Source organism: Antedon bifida, chromosome 2, assembly GCF_963402885.1.
Source record: "Antedon bifida chromosome 2, ecAntBifi1.1, whole genome shotgun sequence".
In the NCBI taxonomy this organism is placed as follows: domain Eukaryota; kingdom Metazoa; phylum Echinodermata; class Crinoidea; order Comatulida; family Antedonidae; genus Antedon; species Antedon bifida.
Genome location: NC_136227.1, coordinates 9793207 through 9811925, shown reverse-complemented (window position 1 = coordinate 9811925; position 18719 = coordinate 9793207). Strand labels below are relative to the sequence as shown.

General features: G+C 32.6%; 2 protein-coding genes across 2 annotated transcripts in view; both read left to right on the top strand.

Moving 5' to 3' along the window:
* Positions 1–4436, top strand: part of LOC144836242 (uncharacterized) — a 46304-nt gene extending 41868 nt beyond the window's left edge. The window contains exons 21-24 of the mRNA XM_078691493.1: positions 121–171; positions 1607–2134; positions 2785–3391; positions 3711–4436. Of these exons, the coding sequence (XP_078547619.1) occupies positions 121–171; positions 1607–2134; positions 2785–2813 (608 nt within the window). The 3' untranslated portion in view covers positions 2814–3391; positions 3711–4436. The remainder of the gene's footprint in view (positions 1–120; positions 172–1606; positions 2135–2784; positions 3392–3710) is intronic.
* The window catches only part of LOC144835420 (uncharacterized), a 73026-nt gene extending 54307 nt beyond the window's left edge, over positions 1–18719 (top strand). Inside the window, exon 7 of the mRNA XM_078690505.1 lies at positions 18454–18719. Within this exon, the coding sequence (XP_078546631.1) occupies positions 18454–18719 (266 nt within the window). The remainder of the gene's footprint in view (positions 1–18453) is intronic.

Here is an 18719-nt window from a genome sequence, read left to right as displayed (position 1 = left end):
TGCTATTATGATTTAATCAAAATCATTTTAAAATGTATCGACTATAATGCATACAAAAATGTAGACAAGATACAATACAACTGAGCATTAACTTTTGTAGTCTTTTTAATGCAATTGTAGGGTACTCTTGTGATGGCCGAAAAACTACTTCAAAACAGAAGAGAAAAAAAGGTATACAATAATGTTTCAGTAAACTTAAAAGCATATGATAGATATGATATGATATCAATAAACATAAAAGAACATTCTAGATGAATTGAAACGTAGATATGAGTTCAAATAGAATCTCAGAATTTTGCATTTAATGTATCTCAGGATTCTGTTGTTCAACTTGGGTTTAGGTTCAAGATTAATGTAAAGTAGTTTGAAAACATTATTTTGATGGCATTCTGAAACTTTAGACCAGTACTACTTACAATTAAAGCCCCCTTCCCTACGTTTTTTAGATCTAATTTAAGATCACAAACTATATTTAATGTAAAAATAATACTATATGGTCCTATTGCGATAACTTTTTTCGTCTTTAAACGGTTAAAAATGTGAAAAATAAGTTGATTCTAATAATTATAGCGGCCCGCTATAAATCCCAAAATGCATTGCGCGCGGATTGATATTTTTGTTTTTCACCTGTAATTCGCCCACTTTTCGATCGATTGTGAGGCCAAAACAAATGGAAGACTCCTAACTTTTCAGCGAAAATACCGGGTTTTCCCTAATTTGTATCAACGGAGTCTGGCAAAAATAGAAAGACAATTAATGCAGCAACTATACAACTTCAGGCTAGGTATATAGCTAGCGTACGATGTTCGTACGTTACCGATGTTTACCAGCTAGGCCTACAAAACTAAGCCTAGCTAGGCTAGGCCTAAGACCGTCCACGAGAGGTCGATCGCCGCGAGCTACTTAGGTAGTGCATTGTTTCTCACTTTTTATCATAATTTACCATAAAACGTACATTTAAGACAAGGAATGACATGGTTTAATGTTTTTAAAGTAATATATATGTATTATTTTTACAAAACGTCACAAATTGTAGGGAAGGGGGCTTTAATGTTACACACTTTTTCAAAACAAACAGAATTATAACAAATGAATGTTCTCTCATTGTCATATTTATGGTATCTACATAAATATTCATCGTGGCTGCTAATTGTCCGTTTATATGGTTTTCAGGCGGTGAATTTACAATTTTTAATCAAATTTAATACAATAATCAAAATTTTAAAAAAATTTCCAAATATAAATTGTGTTTGTAAATAACATGTTATGAAATGTTACCAGTGTAGAATTTAAATGTATATTAATTCAACTACATTAATAAAGAAATGGTTTAATTGGACACCAACCAAATGAACTAATTAATTTATGATGACCGTAATGTTTTGTTGGCAAAATAATTGGTGAATAATTTATGTTTGCAACTTGTATTGTAGTTAGGTCCTGTGAAAGTACAAACAGGCAGTCAAAGTAAAACCAGAATATTAGGATTTGTTATTTTTTATTTATTTTTGTTATATCTCTATTATTTTGGTCTGTTACCTAAATTGTGAATATTATATATAATCTTATTTTGTAACTTTTTTTCCTTTTTCTTTCTATTTTGTAGGAATTTCAGATTCTAAATTTGTCCAAATTAAAGTAAGATTTGCACAATTGTGTGATGATCGTTGTTTACTCAATATGCTGAAAGTATTGTACAAAGATCTCCTGCCAACTGGTAAGTTAGTTGACGCATCAAAGACACCAATCCTGCTAAATTGTTTAACGGACAGAGGACATCTGACCAGAGATGACTTTACTTTGCTTTCTGAAACCATAAAAGCAACGGAACTATTTGGATTGGCAAAAGAAATTCAAGAGGAAATTGGAGTGTTCTCAAATGTTAGGGCTGTTAGCTTTTCAAAATTAACTCATCATAGACGGATGTTGATCAAATTTGGTGATGAGCTGACCGGAGATGATGTGGAATCAATGAAAAGCTATTTTAAAGTGGAACACAAGGTGTATGCAGATAAATGGCATTTTATCATGGACCTTGAGGCAAGAAACGAAATCTGTGAGCAAAATATGCAGCCATTTATCAACAGCTTGAAGCTTCTGAAACTTCAAAGACCTTTGCAAGTTATATTGGAAGGTAATATGCTTCATTATTGAGTTTATTTTAATAAGTCATTGGAAGTATATGCAGATTACCTATTTAAAATTCATGCCAGCTTCAACATACAATACAAGCACTAGAGTTGCTGAGCCATCGTTACATTAAGCCTTTTCTATAGAATGAACTGAATAAAATTGCAGCTTGAACTTCAAGCGATTGATATGTATGTGGCTTAGCAATAGAAAAACATTATCATTCTAAAATAGCTCCTCCATCTTTTATGTGTTTTGTGTAGATTACTTTATATAATTGTATTTATACCTGTATATACGTTGTTTTAATAGTTGTTTGCTGCTAAAAAAAAAGCCAATTTTATTTAAGAACAATCTTACACTATTACTACTCTCATTTAGCAAACAGGAAAAAACAGAAAATAGACATTTACATTTTAACAGGATAAAGGTTTTAAGAATTTTCAAATTGTTTTATTTCATCATTTAAATTTTCATTTTGGTGTGGGGCATCTTTGTTATTTTTTCATTTTAAATGTTTTGTTGTGTCACTTGAATTATGACATTATTTTATATACATATTACAATCATTACATCAAGATTTGTTTGTTATGTAAATAATTCATCTATCTGCACATTTATATATAAATAATCATTTTTTTAATTTCTGCACAGGTTGCACACCATCAGAGGGTCAGTCTTAAGACACAAAGAGTGACTTTCAACCTAAATGAAGACAGAATGTATACATGTGTTACAAGAGGACAATGAGATGAACTTCATTAATAAATCTGCATGTTATATATGACAACTTGAATTTCGCTCAACATAAAGATTAATTGAGTAAGTTGGCTTAATTCATCCAACTGGTCAGTTTGATGAAGCATCTAGCACACTAAACCTGCTCAATCTATTAACAGACAGAGAGCATCTGACAAAGGAGGACTACACTTTGCTCTATCAAACCATAAAAGCAACATAACTCTTCAGATTGGCAACAACAATTCAAGAGGAAATTGGAGCATTCTCAAACGTTAGAGCTATTAGCTTTTCACAATTGGCTCCTCACAGACGGATGTTGGTCAAATTTGGTTACAAGCTGACCGAGAAAGATGTGAAATCAATTAAGAGCTTTCTTAATGCGGCCACGGTTTATGAAGATAAATGGCATTTTATCATGGATCTTGAGGCAAGAGGCGTAATCCGTGAGCAAGATATGCAACCATTTATTGATAATTTGAAGGTACTAAAACTTACATGACCTATGACAGTTATTTAGAAGGTAATATTATGTACTATTTTCATTAAAAAATGTTGGTGAAACAAAAATTACAAATTCTTCTTGACAATTTGTTCTGCTCAACAAGTCAAGTCAAGTATGTGCAATTGTTTCATTTCTTCAACAACATTGACATCTCTGTGTGGAGCCTCTTTTTCATTTGTTTTGTCTCTTTTTATAATTATACAATTTTTCAACAACCGTGTGAAAGATCTCTGATAGCTGTTACAAGAAGGTTTGTTTGTTTACATTATTCTTTAACATCAAATTCAGCGAATTGAACATTTTTTAATCATAAATAATTTCTTTATTTTCTGAACAGGTTGCACATCACCACATGATTAGACTCGGGACAAATAGTGATTCTTAACTTAAATGAAGACAGATATGCACATGTGGGGATGATGAGATGAACTTCAACAATAAATCTGGGTTAATATGACAATCCGAATCCGTGATGTTCATAGATTTGAAATAGATGTTTAAGAGGGTGTCAATTTAAAAGTGGGTTTGGATCAACCATTGATGTATAAGGGATATGTTTGTAAGTGCTGAAAGGGTGCTATGGTGTCGGGTGGATGGGGTAGGGTAGGATGTTGTTCAACATGGGATGGGATGGGTAAATTGTTTTTATAAGGAAAAGGAGGGACTGGGTGTTGGACTCAAGGAAAGCTGGCTTAAAAAATATGAATTAGGTTATTTTATAAGGGGAGGGTACTGGGGGTTGGAACGTTGGTATGATTCTAAGGATTTGATATGCAGCTATTTTATAAAAAAAGAGGAGGGGATGAACTTTTTTATAAGATGAGCTGGAGTTACAATTATAAAGGGACCATCAGCATGGAGTTTTTTATAAAAAGAGTTGGTGCAAATGTCTGTATTATTTTATTTTACACAGGGAACTCACTGAAACATTGATTTTTGCTATTTACTAAGGCAAAAGGACAAAGTACGATTCCAAAATTGCTTAATGTATAAATAATATTTTTTATATTTTTATAGTTCAAAATTTTGTATTATTGTATAGATAATAAAATGTGCAATATAATTTATTTTGTACAATCTGTTATTATGTATGTATTATGTTTAAGTGATTTAGTAGTTTCCAAGACTGACTGATTTTACGCTGTTCCGCTGTAAAGTCCTGTGATTCCTACTGTAATCCTTGCAATTTCTTTAGTTTTTCTAAATATGCATGTGTTTTTATTTATTTTTTTATCTTATGTGGGTTCATCCCACTTTTATTTCCATACAACTGTTCTCTTTACATATATTTTTCACTATACACTATACATATCATTATATTTACAATGTTTGTTTAATCATCTGTTTACATATACTTATTTAAAGAGTTTTATTCATTTGTTTACATATTATCACATTGATTACATAGCTTCCTCTTTTTAAACATATTATCTGTAGCACATTTTCATTAACAAGCTTATTTTTTTTCTTACATAGTTGTTTTGTTTTTTTCATCTACCACATTTTCCTTTAACAATGCATATTCTCTGTTATACTCATTACTTACTAAATGTTTACTGTTAACATAATATTGTTCTCATCCTTTAACATTAATATTAATATTTTTGTTCTTTAATGTTTACAAAACTTTTATTTATCCTTTTTTTGCATCTATAACTTCTTAAATTTTCATTTAACTTTTTTACTTTCTTCTCTTATGTGGATTCATTCCACTTTTTTTTTACTTATTTTCTTTAAAAAAACTATTTCCATATATTATTTTGTATATATGTTTTTATTTTAATTTATTTGTGTAAGTCGTCGTCGGTTATGTAAGATCTCGGCTTATTCTAGTGGGAAGTGTTTCTCTCTTCTTTTGTTGTAATCTTTGTCCATAAAATATAAATCTAGATGCCAGACTTAATCTGTCCAAGAGAAAAAGTAAATTATATGAAATATGATGAGGATAAAGCAATAGTAACTTTGGGATAGAAGAGAAACAAGTTTGTTAACATACTTGGCGAGACCGCAAATACTATAGACTAGACTAAAAAAACGACCAAAGGCGATTTTGACAACAAATGAGTCAATACAATAACAATCCATTCTTCCAGAATAATTGAAAGAGGCTTTAAGACAAATAAAATAAAACAAAGCTCCTGGTATAATATAACAATCTCTGAGGGAGAAGAGGCAAAAACATACAGCTCATAACAGTATACAACAAAACAAAGACATGGAAAGTAGTATACAAGTAGGCCTATACTTTTGACCTACAAAAAACATATTTGCTCATGACATTTTCTGAGCTGCTCTTCTTTTTTAATCCCTTCTAATCCCTGTGTCATTTGGATCTTGCTAGAATGTTTAATCTAGAATTGTTGATTACTATACATCAGATTCAATCTGAGCAGTTGTTAATCGTTTCTAATCCCTTCTAATCCAGTTAATTTAAATCTCGTTTTTAGTCCTAGAAAATCATCATTAACATCCTAATTTGGTCTACTATCATTTCTTAATCAACATTTTTGATTACTTACATCAGATTCAAGCTACACACTTTTCTCATGTAGATATCATTATTCTCCTCTAATCTGATCTGAATGTAAGTTTGTATCTGGATTTAAATATAAGCCTCTAAGAAACCAACTGGGAGTAGTAATGGTCAAATGTGCCATGGTCAATTTCATTCAATTTTAATCTGTTTTACCAAACAGAATCAGGTATAGGATCCTATGATACAGACCTATCATAATAGGTACTAACACAAACTGGGATATAACCCTTGGGTGTAAGCCTACTCTGTGGTATAAGGCCATTTTTGCAAACTTGTTATCATGTGTTGCATGTGCAAATAAAGAGACCAATTTGGAAATAGTGTGACCCACAACATTTGATACCTTTTAGCCCAACCCCATTCGTTATTCCATTTTATTTTTTGAATATTTTTGTTTTTTAGTTATGTATTGTATACTTCCTTCGTTCATTATCTGTCGTTCTTTTCATTCCATTACCCAGAGAAGAGTGAATATAGAGAATCAGCAATCGTCTTTAGGGATGATGGCATTATTGGCATCAACCATTGGTCAAGATGCATATTGACATGGTAATACTTGGGTCATAGAGTTACATATGTAAAATCAGAGATTGTTTTATGTTTTTACTTGTGCCAACAAGGACTTATAGGTATTAAGCATACCAAAACGATAAATTTTGGCGAAGTCGCATACAAACAAGGCCATACAAATAGCTCAAATTTGAGTTAGTGTTTACCAACCGACATAGTGAGCTATAAAGTCGCGTTGCACGCGACTAGTGTTTACCGACCGACCGACCATCCGACCGACATATGACATTTGGAGCTACGCATTGAAAAAATGGAGTCACTCCGTACTACTGTGTGCACAACAAGTTACATAAATGTTTAAAAAAATATATTAAGTTTCGACAAAGCATTACACAGTAACAAATTGTGTAAAAGCTATATGCATTCACATAATTATTTTCGTTAGAAATATCAATAACAAATTTCCTTAAGATCTATGACATTGAAACAATGTTGTTGGGAGCTACATATTGTCAAAGTTTCATCAGAGCTACGCATTGAAAAAAGTTGCTACAAAGCTACGCATTGACAAATTTGAGTTTTTTTGACAAATAGGCCTAGGGACAAATTTGCGCCCACGGAATGTGTGAATAATTTGCGACAAAAGTGCTGTAAAAAATAAAACATACAATGAGCGAACAGCTCGTGTAACCCATAGCATGATTGGAACACGAGTCAATAGTAGTAATCTTCATGGGTATAGGCCTATGATCTGAACTTTTGCCACATAAATTAAATCTACCATCTACGGTCCCACTTGTTAGTATTGTTTTCAGACCTGCTAGTGTTAAGAGATAGGACAGAATTTTCAAAAGCCTGCGAGCCATCTTAAAGTAACAAGTAAACTGAAATTGCATTTTTTTAAGAACTACTTGCTACAAAAAACTTCAATTTTGTACAAAAGGCAAGAGGCATACTTTGTGATTTGTAATTGTAAACTTAATTTTATTTGATGTAAAGGTTTTTTGATACGAATAGTTTTAACAAACCTATTTCATTTCAAATTCACCCGTTTGTTTTTGGCGTTCCTGTTCTATTGTTAGTCAACTGGAACTATTGTTAGTTGCGGAGAAATCTTATGTAGGAGGCGGAGGTATGCACTCTCGGATTTGTTTTCTAGTATTTCCTTGTGTACAAGAAAGATAAAACAAAAACATAGTTATCATGGTTGGAAATCGCAAGATACGGGAATAATTGTGAACTTTGCAAGACAGAATGTTCAGCTTAAAAAGATCAGGATGCCTGCGGCGTTATTTTGTTATGTTTGTAATCATTTTGCCATCATAAATAAACCAATGTAGTATTTAAATTCAAGAGATGCATTGTGTTATTGGTTAAAACATTACAGGGTGGGCATGATTCAAAATGATACTTTTGATATATTTGATTTTGATTTGCACCCACATTTTGCCTATGTTTATTATTTAATGACTTTTTATTATTTTATTTAATTGTTTTTTTAAGGTGATTGTGTTTAAATCTGTTTTAGAGTGCTGATACTTAATATCTGAGTTGAATTTAGTTTAGATTTAATGGATAGGTTTAGGTGACACGACACATTTTCACTAAATTGTACATTAATATCGACCAATTGCCTAAATTTCCCAATGGAAACAAAACAAAAATGTCACAGTCAATATCTATCAATTTAAAATTGTACGGTTTACTTTCAATATTAAATACGAACTTTCCCATGTTCTTTATGATGTTTGCATTAGTTATATCTATAATTCAATAGAATCAATCATCACCCAACAAACGTCTAAAAATATACCAATTGTGTGACGACATAAACTACCAATCGACCAGCCATTATGAACAGTTCCAGGCATTAACAGTTGTAAAATACACCTTACTTCATATTAAACAATGTTGATTTAAATATAAAAAGTCAGCCAAACCGCAATACACTATACTAGAATACAATAAAATCACACGACTTTTGCTGTATACTCATAAAATTCCATAATAACGATTCATTGTCAATTTTAAAATTTCCGTGACGTTGTAGTTACTAGTTTGTAGTTCCTTCTTCACAGAAATCAGTACGTTTAATGGCGAAATTATTTATAGGTTTTCCAGGATAACGGTACCGTGTAAGTAAAGTTTAATAAAGTTTATATAATTATCGTCACAATATTGATATTTAGGTCGAATATACCGTTGTAGAAGAACAGTTTGGAATAGATTATATTAGCCTTAAATTTACGGCTCTATTTTCTCATTCTTCACTACTTTACCATAGCAATTGTATATTCTAGTACAGCCGCTCCATAATCTCTTTGCTGTTCTTCCTTAACGCAATAGGCATAGAAATTAATTCTAAACCGCCCGGGTGTATATACTGAAATGTTTCAATAAAAATACAACGTACATTTCTACCCTAACAGCATTTTTCAAAACTTTAATTAAAAGTCGAAGATAGTCAGGTCTCGGGTCCATCCTATTGTCGCCACAGATTGATATCTTCATCAGTACCGCTATGTATAGATGATTAGGAGGGAACACGAACGCTAGTACCGTTTTAATCAGCAAAAACCTCAAGAGGTCGCAATCTTTAATTACAGTTGTTTATTAATTAAAGTTGGTTATTATAATCGGTAGCTAATATTAGTATAAAACTGAATTTGTACATTCGTGGTATATGCCTACTATACGACAGTTTGTAAAAATAAGAAATAAATCTTCTTACAATAAAATTATAATACATTAAATGAGTTTAGGGTGAATTTTAAAACATGAATTTAATTACCATTTAATGAACATTGGCGTTTGAGTCCAAGTTTGGTGATTAATAAACGTTTATTTATTTATCAATGATAATGGTTGTATCAGAAAACCATTTTTGGTACTTATATCATTATATAAATGTGAAAAATCTACATAAATGATAATTACTTATAGCTTATTTTTAAATGGTGATAGATAGAAATAATAATTAAACTCTTTTTACATGTCAAAAGTTAAGGTTGGTATTATTATTATTGATATTGCATTTCCCAACATAGGAATGCATACAGTTTTCCCACCTCACATAGAATCTAATAGGAAGTTGATAGTCTTTGTTTTCTATTTCATGTCACAGCCTTTAGAAATTATTTGTAATGTATTTGTCAGCGTTAACGCTACCAAACAATACATATAAAAATTATAAATAAGAAAGAAATGTCCTTTTATAGTCAAAAACTACGTGTGCTATACACAATGTATTGTCAATGTGCAATGTCTGTGAAGTTATAGGGTTAGTTTATCCGTTATCTATAAGAAGATCTGATCACCAGATATTTATTCTTTAAAAGTATCAACATAACTTCATTGTTACAATAATCATTGTCTTTTATCGCTAGTAATATAATAATAAAGAATGATTTGTGTTTGTACTGACTATAATTGTAGGTATAATTAAGTAGGCCCATCGCTGTAAATGCAAAGATATTCTTGCTTTATTTTCCTGTCGGCTGCTTCGTATACTTACGGAAGTGGCAATCTGTAACTATACCTATCTAAAATTAGCAAAAAAATTATTATATCATTACGCCGACGAAACATCAATTTGGTAGTTTACTTCCCAACAACTGTAAATTAGGGTAACATAGCTGATTAATAAAACATACTGTAATTTTGTATTTCCTTTTCATATCGTATTTTCTTAGTCATCAGAAATATTATAAAAATTTACAGCCTAGCCTATACTAGTGATCTTTTTACTTGTAATTTTGAATATATATATATATATGTTTTGAATTTTCATTCAGATTAGGCCTACTTCTCGATCAGCCACATCTGTTTACAGCCACTATGACTACAAACCTTTTCTTTCTTTCGTTCTTGCCAAATAATTCTTTTTCTCTTTCTTGTCGAATATATCTTTCTTTTCTTCTTGCCGAAAAATAAAATACTGGTGTAATGTAATTAATTGTTAACACTAAATCAGGCATATAATTAATTGTACACAATGTTTTATTGCAGGAAACAGAAAGCACCTAAATGGCAACGTTTGAAACTAATCCAGAGTTCACCAAATTGAAGTCTGATCTCAGTAGACACTTTGATGGTGAAAGGTTGCTTTGGTTGAAGTTCTGCCTATTTGAGCTTTTACCTATAGGGGACCTTACAGAAGCAAATGCCATTGGAAATGACCTATTTAATAAACTAGAAGACACTGGTTTTATCGCACCTAATAATGTTAATCTTTTGTTAGAGATTTCAAAATGTTCTAAACTAAAGAAAGCTGAAGATCTTGTAGTCCAGTACATTAGGGATAATAATGCTGAAAATACAGACGGAGAAAAGATATCATCACGTCGAAAACAGATGTTTACAGATTTACGAAATGTTGGACCAGACGCCTTTAATAGGGTCATTGCTTACTATAATCTGGCAAGATATAAGTACACTAGCATTTGGGAAGTGGTATTCAGATTGGAGGAGGACCAACGTTTATCAAATGAACCAGACAAGAAAGATGTATTGTTAGATCTTCTTCATATGAATGAACCACCTTGTAGCGGTAAGTATGATATTGTTTAATGCATATTCTGATTTTTTTACATTGGCTATGTCCAAATTAATATATTTTCTACGATAAAACTTGGAAAATATCGTGTGAGTACCATTCTTCTCAATGCATACCTAAAACAAACAAACAAAAATGAAAGCACTCAGAAACTGAGTGAAGTACTTGTATTTTACCTACATGGTTTAAAATCCTGCTTGGGTTTATAATTTGTAATTTTCAATACAACAAACTCCGGTAATGCAACATTCTCATCTCATCTCATAGCCTATTTCACCCACTGCTGTGTGAAGGCCTCCTCCAGCTGTTTCCATTTAGTTCTATTCCTTGCCGATCTTTCCCATGTTGCCGTTTCCATGTACGTTGTTATGTCGTCACGCCATCTTCTTTTTTGCCGTCCTCTTCTTCTTCTCCCTGTCCTCGGCTGCCATTCATTTTCAATCTCTTTGTCCATCTGTTGTCCGTCTCTTCTCGCTATGTGTCCTGCCCATCTCCATTTCAATTCTTTGATCTTTACCATGATGTCTTTGACTATTGTTCTTTTCCGTATCTCACTATGCTTTACTCTGTCTCGTATTGATAGATTTACCATTTTTCTTTCCATTGCTCTTTGTGTTGTTATCAATTTTGTTCCATCTCTTTCGTTGTTGCCCATGTCTCTGCCCCATAAACTATAGTTATAATTATTAGAACAAATTGATTTTACACCCTGCTTCTTAGTGACATGGGAATGTCTTGGTCGGTCAGGATATGCTTGTGCATCCCGAAGCTTCTCCAACCTGTTTTACAAGTGTTAATATCTCCTCCTCTGTGGTGTTGACCATTTTCAAGGTCTGCCCCAGGTATTTGTATTTGTCAACTTTCTCAATCTGGTGATTGTCTATTGTTATTGTCTCTTGAGTCGAGAAGTTGGTCATAAATTTAGTCTTTCCTTTGTGCATTTGTAGGCCAACCTTTTTACTTTCTTTGTTCAGGCGATTGAGCTGTTCTTCCATGTCCTTAACACTTGTAGTTATTAAAGCCACATCATCAGCAAATCTGAGGTCTGTTAGCATCTCTCCATTTACGTTAATACCCTTTTCTTCAAGTTCTGCCTTTTTGAAGATATCTTCAACTGCTGCTGTGAAGATCTTTGGAGATATCGTGTCACCCTGCCTCACACCTCTCTTTATTTTGATGACTTTAGAGATGTCTTTATTGATGTGTATTTTGGCGGTTGCATTTGTGTATTCATTCTTGTATTCCGATTTCCTTCATGGCATCAAACATATCTGTGTGTTCTATCGAGGCAAAGGCCTTTTGGTAATCTATGAATCCAAGACAGACGTTCAGTTGATATTCATTTGACTTTTCGATTAGTTGGTTTACTGCTTGCAGATGGTCTATAGTTGAATAGCCCCCTCTGAAGCCTGCTTGTTCCCTGGGCTGGTTTTGGTCCAAGATATGTTTCAATCGGTTTTGGATTACTTTGGTGAATATTTTGTAAGTGACAGAAGGCTGATTGGTCGGTAGTTTTTGATGTCTGCTTTGTCCTCCTTTTTGTGGAGTAGTATGACTTTCGCTTCTTTCCAGCTTTGTGGTATTTTCTTGGATTGCAGAATCTGGTTAAAAAGTTTGGTAAGTTGGATTACTGCCTCATTACCTCCTGCTTTAATTATGTCACTTGTTAATTCATCAATAACCTTTCTAAAATCAAGATTGACTAGAACAATGGTCGAGGAATTTGAAAAGAGATATATTTTTTGAAACTACTCGTATCAAAAAATCTGTACATTAAATCAAATTATGTTTTTAGTCGCGTGGACGCGACTCTGTAGTTCACTATGTCGGTCGGTCGGTCTGTCTGTCGGTCTGTCTGTCAGTCCGGTATCACTATGCGTTTTATCGCTTTTCTGTACTGAACTGTTTTGATGTCAACATGTGGGCATTTACGTGAAACTGTGCACCTCCTATTGTGAATGACGTTAGAGTTGCGCAACGTGATTTACGCGCGATTTAACGATTTTCTCGTATTTAACATAGGTCAAAAACCAAATAACATTTTAAATTGAAACTTTGCAAAAGTTTAATTAGGCGCTAACTTTCTGTTGAAAAAAAAAATGTGTTTTACACAAAGTTACGCGCGCACGCGCATTTAAAATTTTAAAATGCGCAAAATTAATTTTTAATCATTTTTCTACGCGTTTCTTGTCATTTTGAGCATGTCAAAAATTCCCGTACGCGCGCAAAATTGTACGCGCGCAGTGCGCACATAGCGTTAAATACATACTTTTTTCGCGTGATTTATGTTTTTGCAGCTTTTTCTAATAATTTTACCAACTTTTAAACCATTTCGACTTAAAATTACGTCATACGAGCACGTCGAATTGGATAATTTGCGCACGTTTTTGATGAAAAAGTTCAAAAATTCGTCAAAATTATGCCTTTTTAGTCGCGTGGACGCGACTCTATAGTTCACTATGTCGGTCTGTCGGTCTGTCTGTCGGTCGGTCCGGTATCACTATGCATTGTAGCACGCGACTTAATGGTTGTTGGCCTTGTTAAATTACAAATCACATATATAACTCTTGTCTCTTTTTGAAAAAATAAGTTTTTTGGACAACAAGTAGTTCTCGAGGAAATGCAATTTCAGTTTAATTGATTTTTTAATTAATTGTTATTTTAAGACTGCTTGCCGGATTTTGAAAATGGTCTCCTATATTTTAACACCAGCAGTTCTGAAAATAATAATAATTTTTTATATTTGTGAAGTTATTAATAAACCTATTTACTTGAATAGGCATGGTCTGTAAGTATATTATACAGTACCTTTCTATACCTTAACTTCTAAAACTGTCTTGTATTATAATGTATCATTGTTTGGTTGCGTCTGTAAGTTAATTTCTATTTGTTAAACATTTATAGGTACTTAATTTACAGTACTGTATCCAATTTGGTTTTTTTTCTAGGCAACAAAAAGGAAGAAGATGATGGGGCATTTGGTCTTAACAATAGTTCAAATAATAAACATGGGCTGATCCAAGATGTTAAGAAAAAGAGGGTTTCTATAATTTTTTCACCTTTCAAAAAGTTCCGTCAGAGTAAGAGTAGAAAACCCCCATCTTATGATAAAGGTAAGAAAAGAACAATTAATGATAATAATAATGACTAATAATTTTAAATTTATTAGTCAATCATCATATTCAAGAATTCAGTAACTTTGAAATATTCATTGTTATCTGTTAAAACGTTTTCAAATCATATGCACCTTCAACAACAAAAAATGGCCAACATTCCAGTTCCACAAAGTTCTTTCTCTGATAATCACTTTAACTTAGATATAATTTGTTTTCTTTACCAAAAATCCAGTCAGGCCAACATCAACTCCTGTTGACGACAACCAGGGTATGTATATACAGTTTATTCATTTGATTACAATCGTTCAGGCTGCCCAAGATACACACAACAACAACAAGTTATTTGGAAAACATACTTGGGTTGTGTTCCAATATAAAGTTTATTTCTATATGGTTAGCTGTTTTGCAAATGAAAAGTTCGATTCAATAATTTTCACAATTTATATTAGAAATTATGACCTTCTCACGTCAAAGAATCTAGTTTTTAACTATGCATTTATTGTTATTATCTTGATTACTGACTATTTTAAGAAGAGTAATATGTGTATGGTATCGCCATAATTGGTCATCTGTGCGATCTCTGCTATCGGGCAAAAGATCTGGTTATCTCCGATGCTATCTTTAGAGGTTTCTACATGAATGCACTGAATTGAAGTATTTTGTGACACCAACCAACTTCATCACCTAGCTACAAATTCACATGATCAATCAAGTCTTGTGCGTGCCATTACATAAGTAATAAACTTGGTTTACACATGTTTGTAAAGTATGTCTAATATATACCACTACTATACCACATTGAACACCCAAAATAAACGCAAGAGAAACACACAAGTGTCTCTGGAGCACTAGTTCACTTTAACTAGAGACTCCTGAGAGATACAATTCTTATCAATCCACCGGAGTTTTGCAATTAAACAAGGCCATATACATGGCTGCAGTCGCGTGCTCAAGTTAGTGTTTACCGAACGACCAACCGACCGACCGACCAATCGACCAACCGACCGACATAGTAAGCTGTAGCTTATATAGTAACTATAACTTATATAGTGCTTATTATGTCCCTGAATGGATTGATAAAAGCAATTAAACTAGAAAGCCACTCCGAGAGTGCATACCTCCGCCTACTGTAAAATTTTCCTACATAAGATTTCTCCAGGAAAAAAAAAAATATATATATATACATTTGTGTGTGTCTTAATGCTGTTTGTGATTTAGGCTAATTTCACTACAAGCATGTGTATGCGAGTTTAGTGTAATGGTTATGTAACAAGCCTTTCAATTAACAATAGCTTCAGTTGACTAACAATAGAACAGCAATGCGAAAATCAAACGAGTGAATTTAAAAAGAAATATGTTTACTCGCATCAAAAATTACAAATCACAAATTATAACTCTTGCCTCTTGTACAAAAATGAAGTATTTTGGACAAGTAGTTCTCGAGAAAATGCAATTTCAGTTTACTTGTTACTTTAAACTGCTCGCCGGCTTTTGAAAAATTCTGTCCTATCTTTTAACACTAGCAGGTCTGAAAAGTATACTAAAAAGTGGTCCAGAATTGGGACCATGGTCCCAAATGGTCCCATTAATGGAATGGTCCTTGACCACATATCTATCTGTATATTCATTTTGGTAAAGAAACAAACAAACACACGCGACCGATTACATACCTCCTTGGCGGAGGTAAATACATTTTCGGCTACTTAGGGGCCCATTTAACCCTAAACAACACTGATAACTTTCACATTTCGTTCTCGGTGTCTTCTTGGTGCAGAGTGGAATGCATTCAGGTGTTGGTGTTTTGAACTACCGATACGTTTGATTTTTTAATTGACACCACGTTTAGTTTGCGCGCCGGTGTGCAAACTCCAAAGTTTTGCTGGGCGATTAAAAAAGGGGTACTGTGTATGATTTCAACAAAAGTTATTCTTTACTTTTTTTATGTGTTTGGTTGTTTTCTTCTGTTTAAGAACAGATATATATATTTAATTGATCTAATTGATAAATAGCTGACGTTTGCTCAAAATGTTGTTTTTGTTTTAATTGTTAATTATAGAAAAGATAGAAGTGTATCTAATCGGTAGACAAGAGACATTCCTTAAAAATGCTAAAAGTTTTACACCAGCAACACTGAATACAAGATACGAAGTCGACATTTCTGAACTATTCACAGAGTTGGACCTACTTAAAGAAAATGGAAGGAAGAAGGAGAGTCAGCCAACGACGTTGAAAGATATATTAGCGATTATCAAATCAAAACCTGCTTGTAAAGTCCTTATAGATGGTGAAGGTGGTATAGGTAAAACGACACTATTAAGGTACATAGCATACAATACAGCCACCGATAAATCGTTTGATGTATTTAAAGGTAAAATTGTCTTTATGTTCAATGTAAGAGATTTAGAGAAGGGTCACACAATTTTAGAACTCATTGTAAATCAGCTTGACATGAAACATTTTAGGTTGAAGACAAAACTTGGAGAAGATCCAACAATAATAGAAGAATTCATAATAAACCATGATGATAAAATTGTGTTGTTGTTAGACGGACTAGATGAATTAAGATTTAAGAACAAAAGTCTGATTGAACTGTTCAGAAATGAACAATTAAAGAACAGTATAGCAATAATAACATCGCGAACAGAGAACATAGATGAATTCAGAAATGCATGTGATGTACACGTAAGAGTGAATGGATTTAAGAAGATGAACATAGGAAAGTATATTGACAAACACTTTGAGTATTTTGGAAAACCTGACTTGAGAGAATCACTTAAAGTCAAGCTAGGTATTAGATATTATGATAGTGATTATATTGATAATTTGTCACATCAAGAAATACATTCAATGTGCAAAAATCCAATGTTACTTCTCACAATTTGTATTATGTGGGAAGATAAACAAAAACTTCCTAACGATACATCTAATCTTTTTAAAGAAATCTTTCGAACTGTTTTGAATCAGAACATTGGAAAAAAACAAAACAAATGTCTTTCTAAATTTGAGGAAGCTCCGGTGGAGTACGTAAATGCTATGATTTTATTGGGGAAATGCATGTATGATGGCCTAAAAATAAATCAACTTTCAATTAACAAAAAACAATTGAAAGCTGACAAACAAATCGTTAATATGTCTTTAAAACTCGGTTTCGTTTATGAAGATAAACCAATTTCAAAATCTAGTTTCGATCAGTATTACATAGCCCCACATAAGTTGATATTTGAGTCATTGGTAGGATTTTATTTATACAAACTGTGTGACAGTGAAAGTAGAAACAAGGAATGTACAGTTGATGAAAACCAACTACTTGCACCATTGGACGAAACAGAATGGAAAGAAATAAGAGAAAATGAGAATTTTAAAATGGCAAGGGAGTTTGCAATTGGGTTCCTTAAGGCTGATGCTGGTAATTTCCTGAAGCATTGGTTTACAAATGAATTATCAGCATACCGATCTTTGAATAGTAACTTGGAAATTGTTAAACAGCACCATAGAGATACTGTGGAAACTACATTGATTAATCACATGTTTAATACAACTTTAGAAATAAAACAACATTTAGAAGATGTTTCAAATTCATTGAAAATGTTTATTCAGCATGTTACACGAGATGACAACATTTATGGACATTTTATACATCTTTTAAGGAAATTTCAAACCATTTCTTATTCGAGAAATGATTTTCGCACATTTTATAATACAATATCATCCGATTGTAAGGGAAAGGTTCTTGCACACATTGTATGTATTTCAACTTGGTATAGCCCAGGCAAGCTTAAATATAATGACCTTGACATGCATGATTTTAATCTATCAGGTGTTGTAATGAATGCTATGATGACAGAGTGTTGTAAAAGAGGTGGCCATTTGAGAATAAAACACCTAAATATCAGTTGTAATAATGTTGGTGACATTAATGGTATTTTACTGGGATCTCTATTAAGTATGATTACTTTGCTGCATATTGATATGCATGATTGTAATTTATCAGGTGGTGTAATGAATGCTATGATAAGAGAGTGTGATAAAAGAAAGGTTGAGCTGACATTAAGTGATTTCAATATCAGTGGTAATAATCTTAGTGATATTGATGGTACTTTACTGGGTTCTTTATTGAGTAGGATTACTTTGCTGCATACACTTGACATGCATGATTGTAATCTATCGGGTAGCGTAATGAATGCCTTTATCAGAGAGTGTTCTTATAGAAGGATTGAGCTAAGATTAAATACACTTAATATCAGTGGTAATACCCTTAGTGATACTGATGGTACGTTACTGGGTTCTTTGTTGAGCATGATTAAAGAATCATATTATCATGCAGGTGAGCTTAAACTTGACATGCATGATTGTGATCTATCAGGTGGTGTAATAAATGCTATGATTAGAGAGTGTTCTATTAGAGGAGTTGAGTATATAATAACTAACTTCAACATCAGCAGTAATAATCTTAGTGACATGGATGTTATTTTACTGTTTCCTTTATTGAATATGATTAAGGAATCATACAATTATACAGGTGAGCGTACACTTGATATGCATGATTGTAATTTGTCAGATGGTGTAATGAATGCTATGTTTAACGAGTGTTCTAATAGAGGAGTTAAGTTGAAGTTAACTCAACCTTAA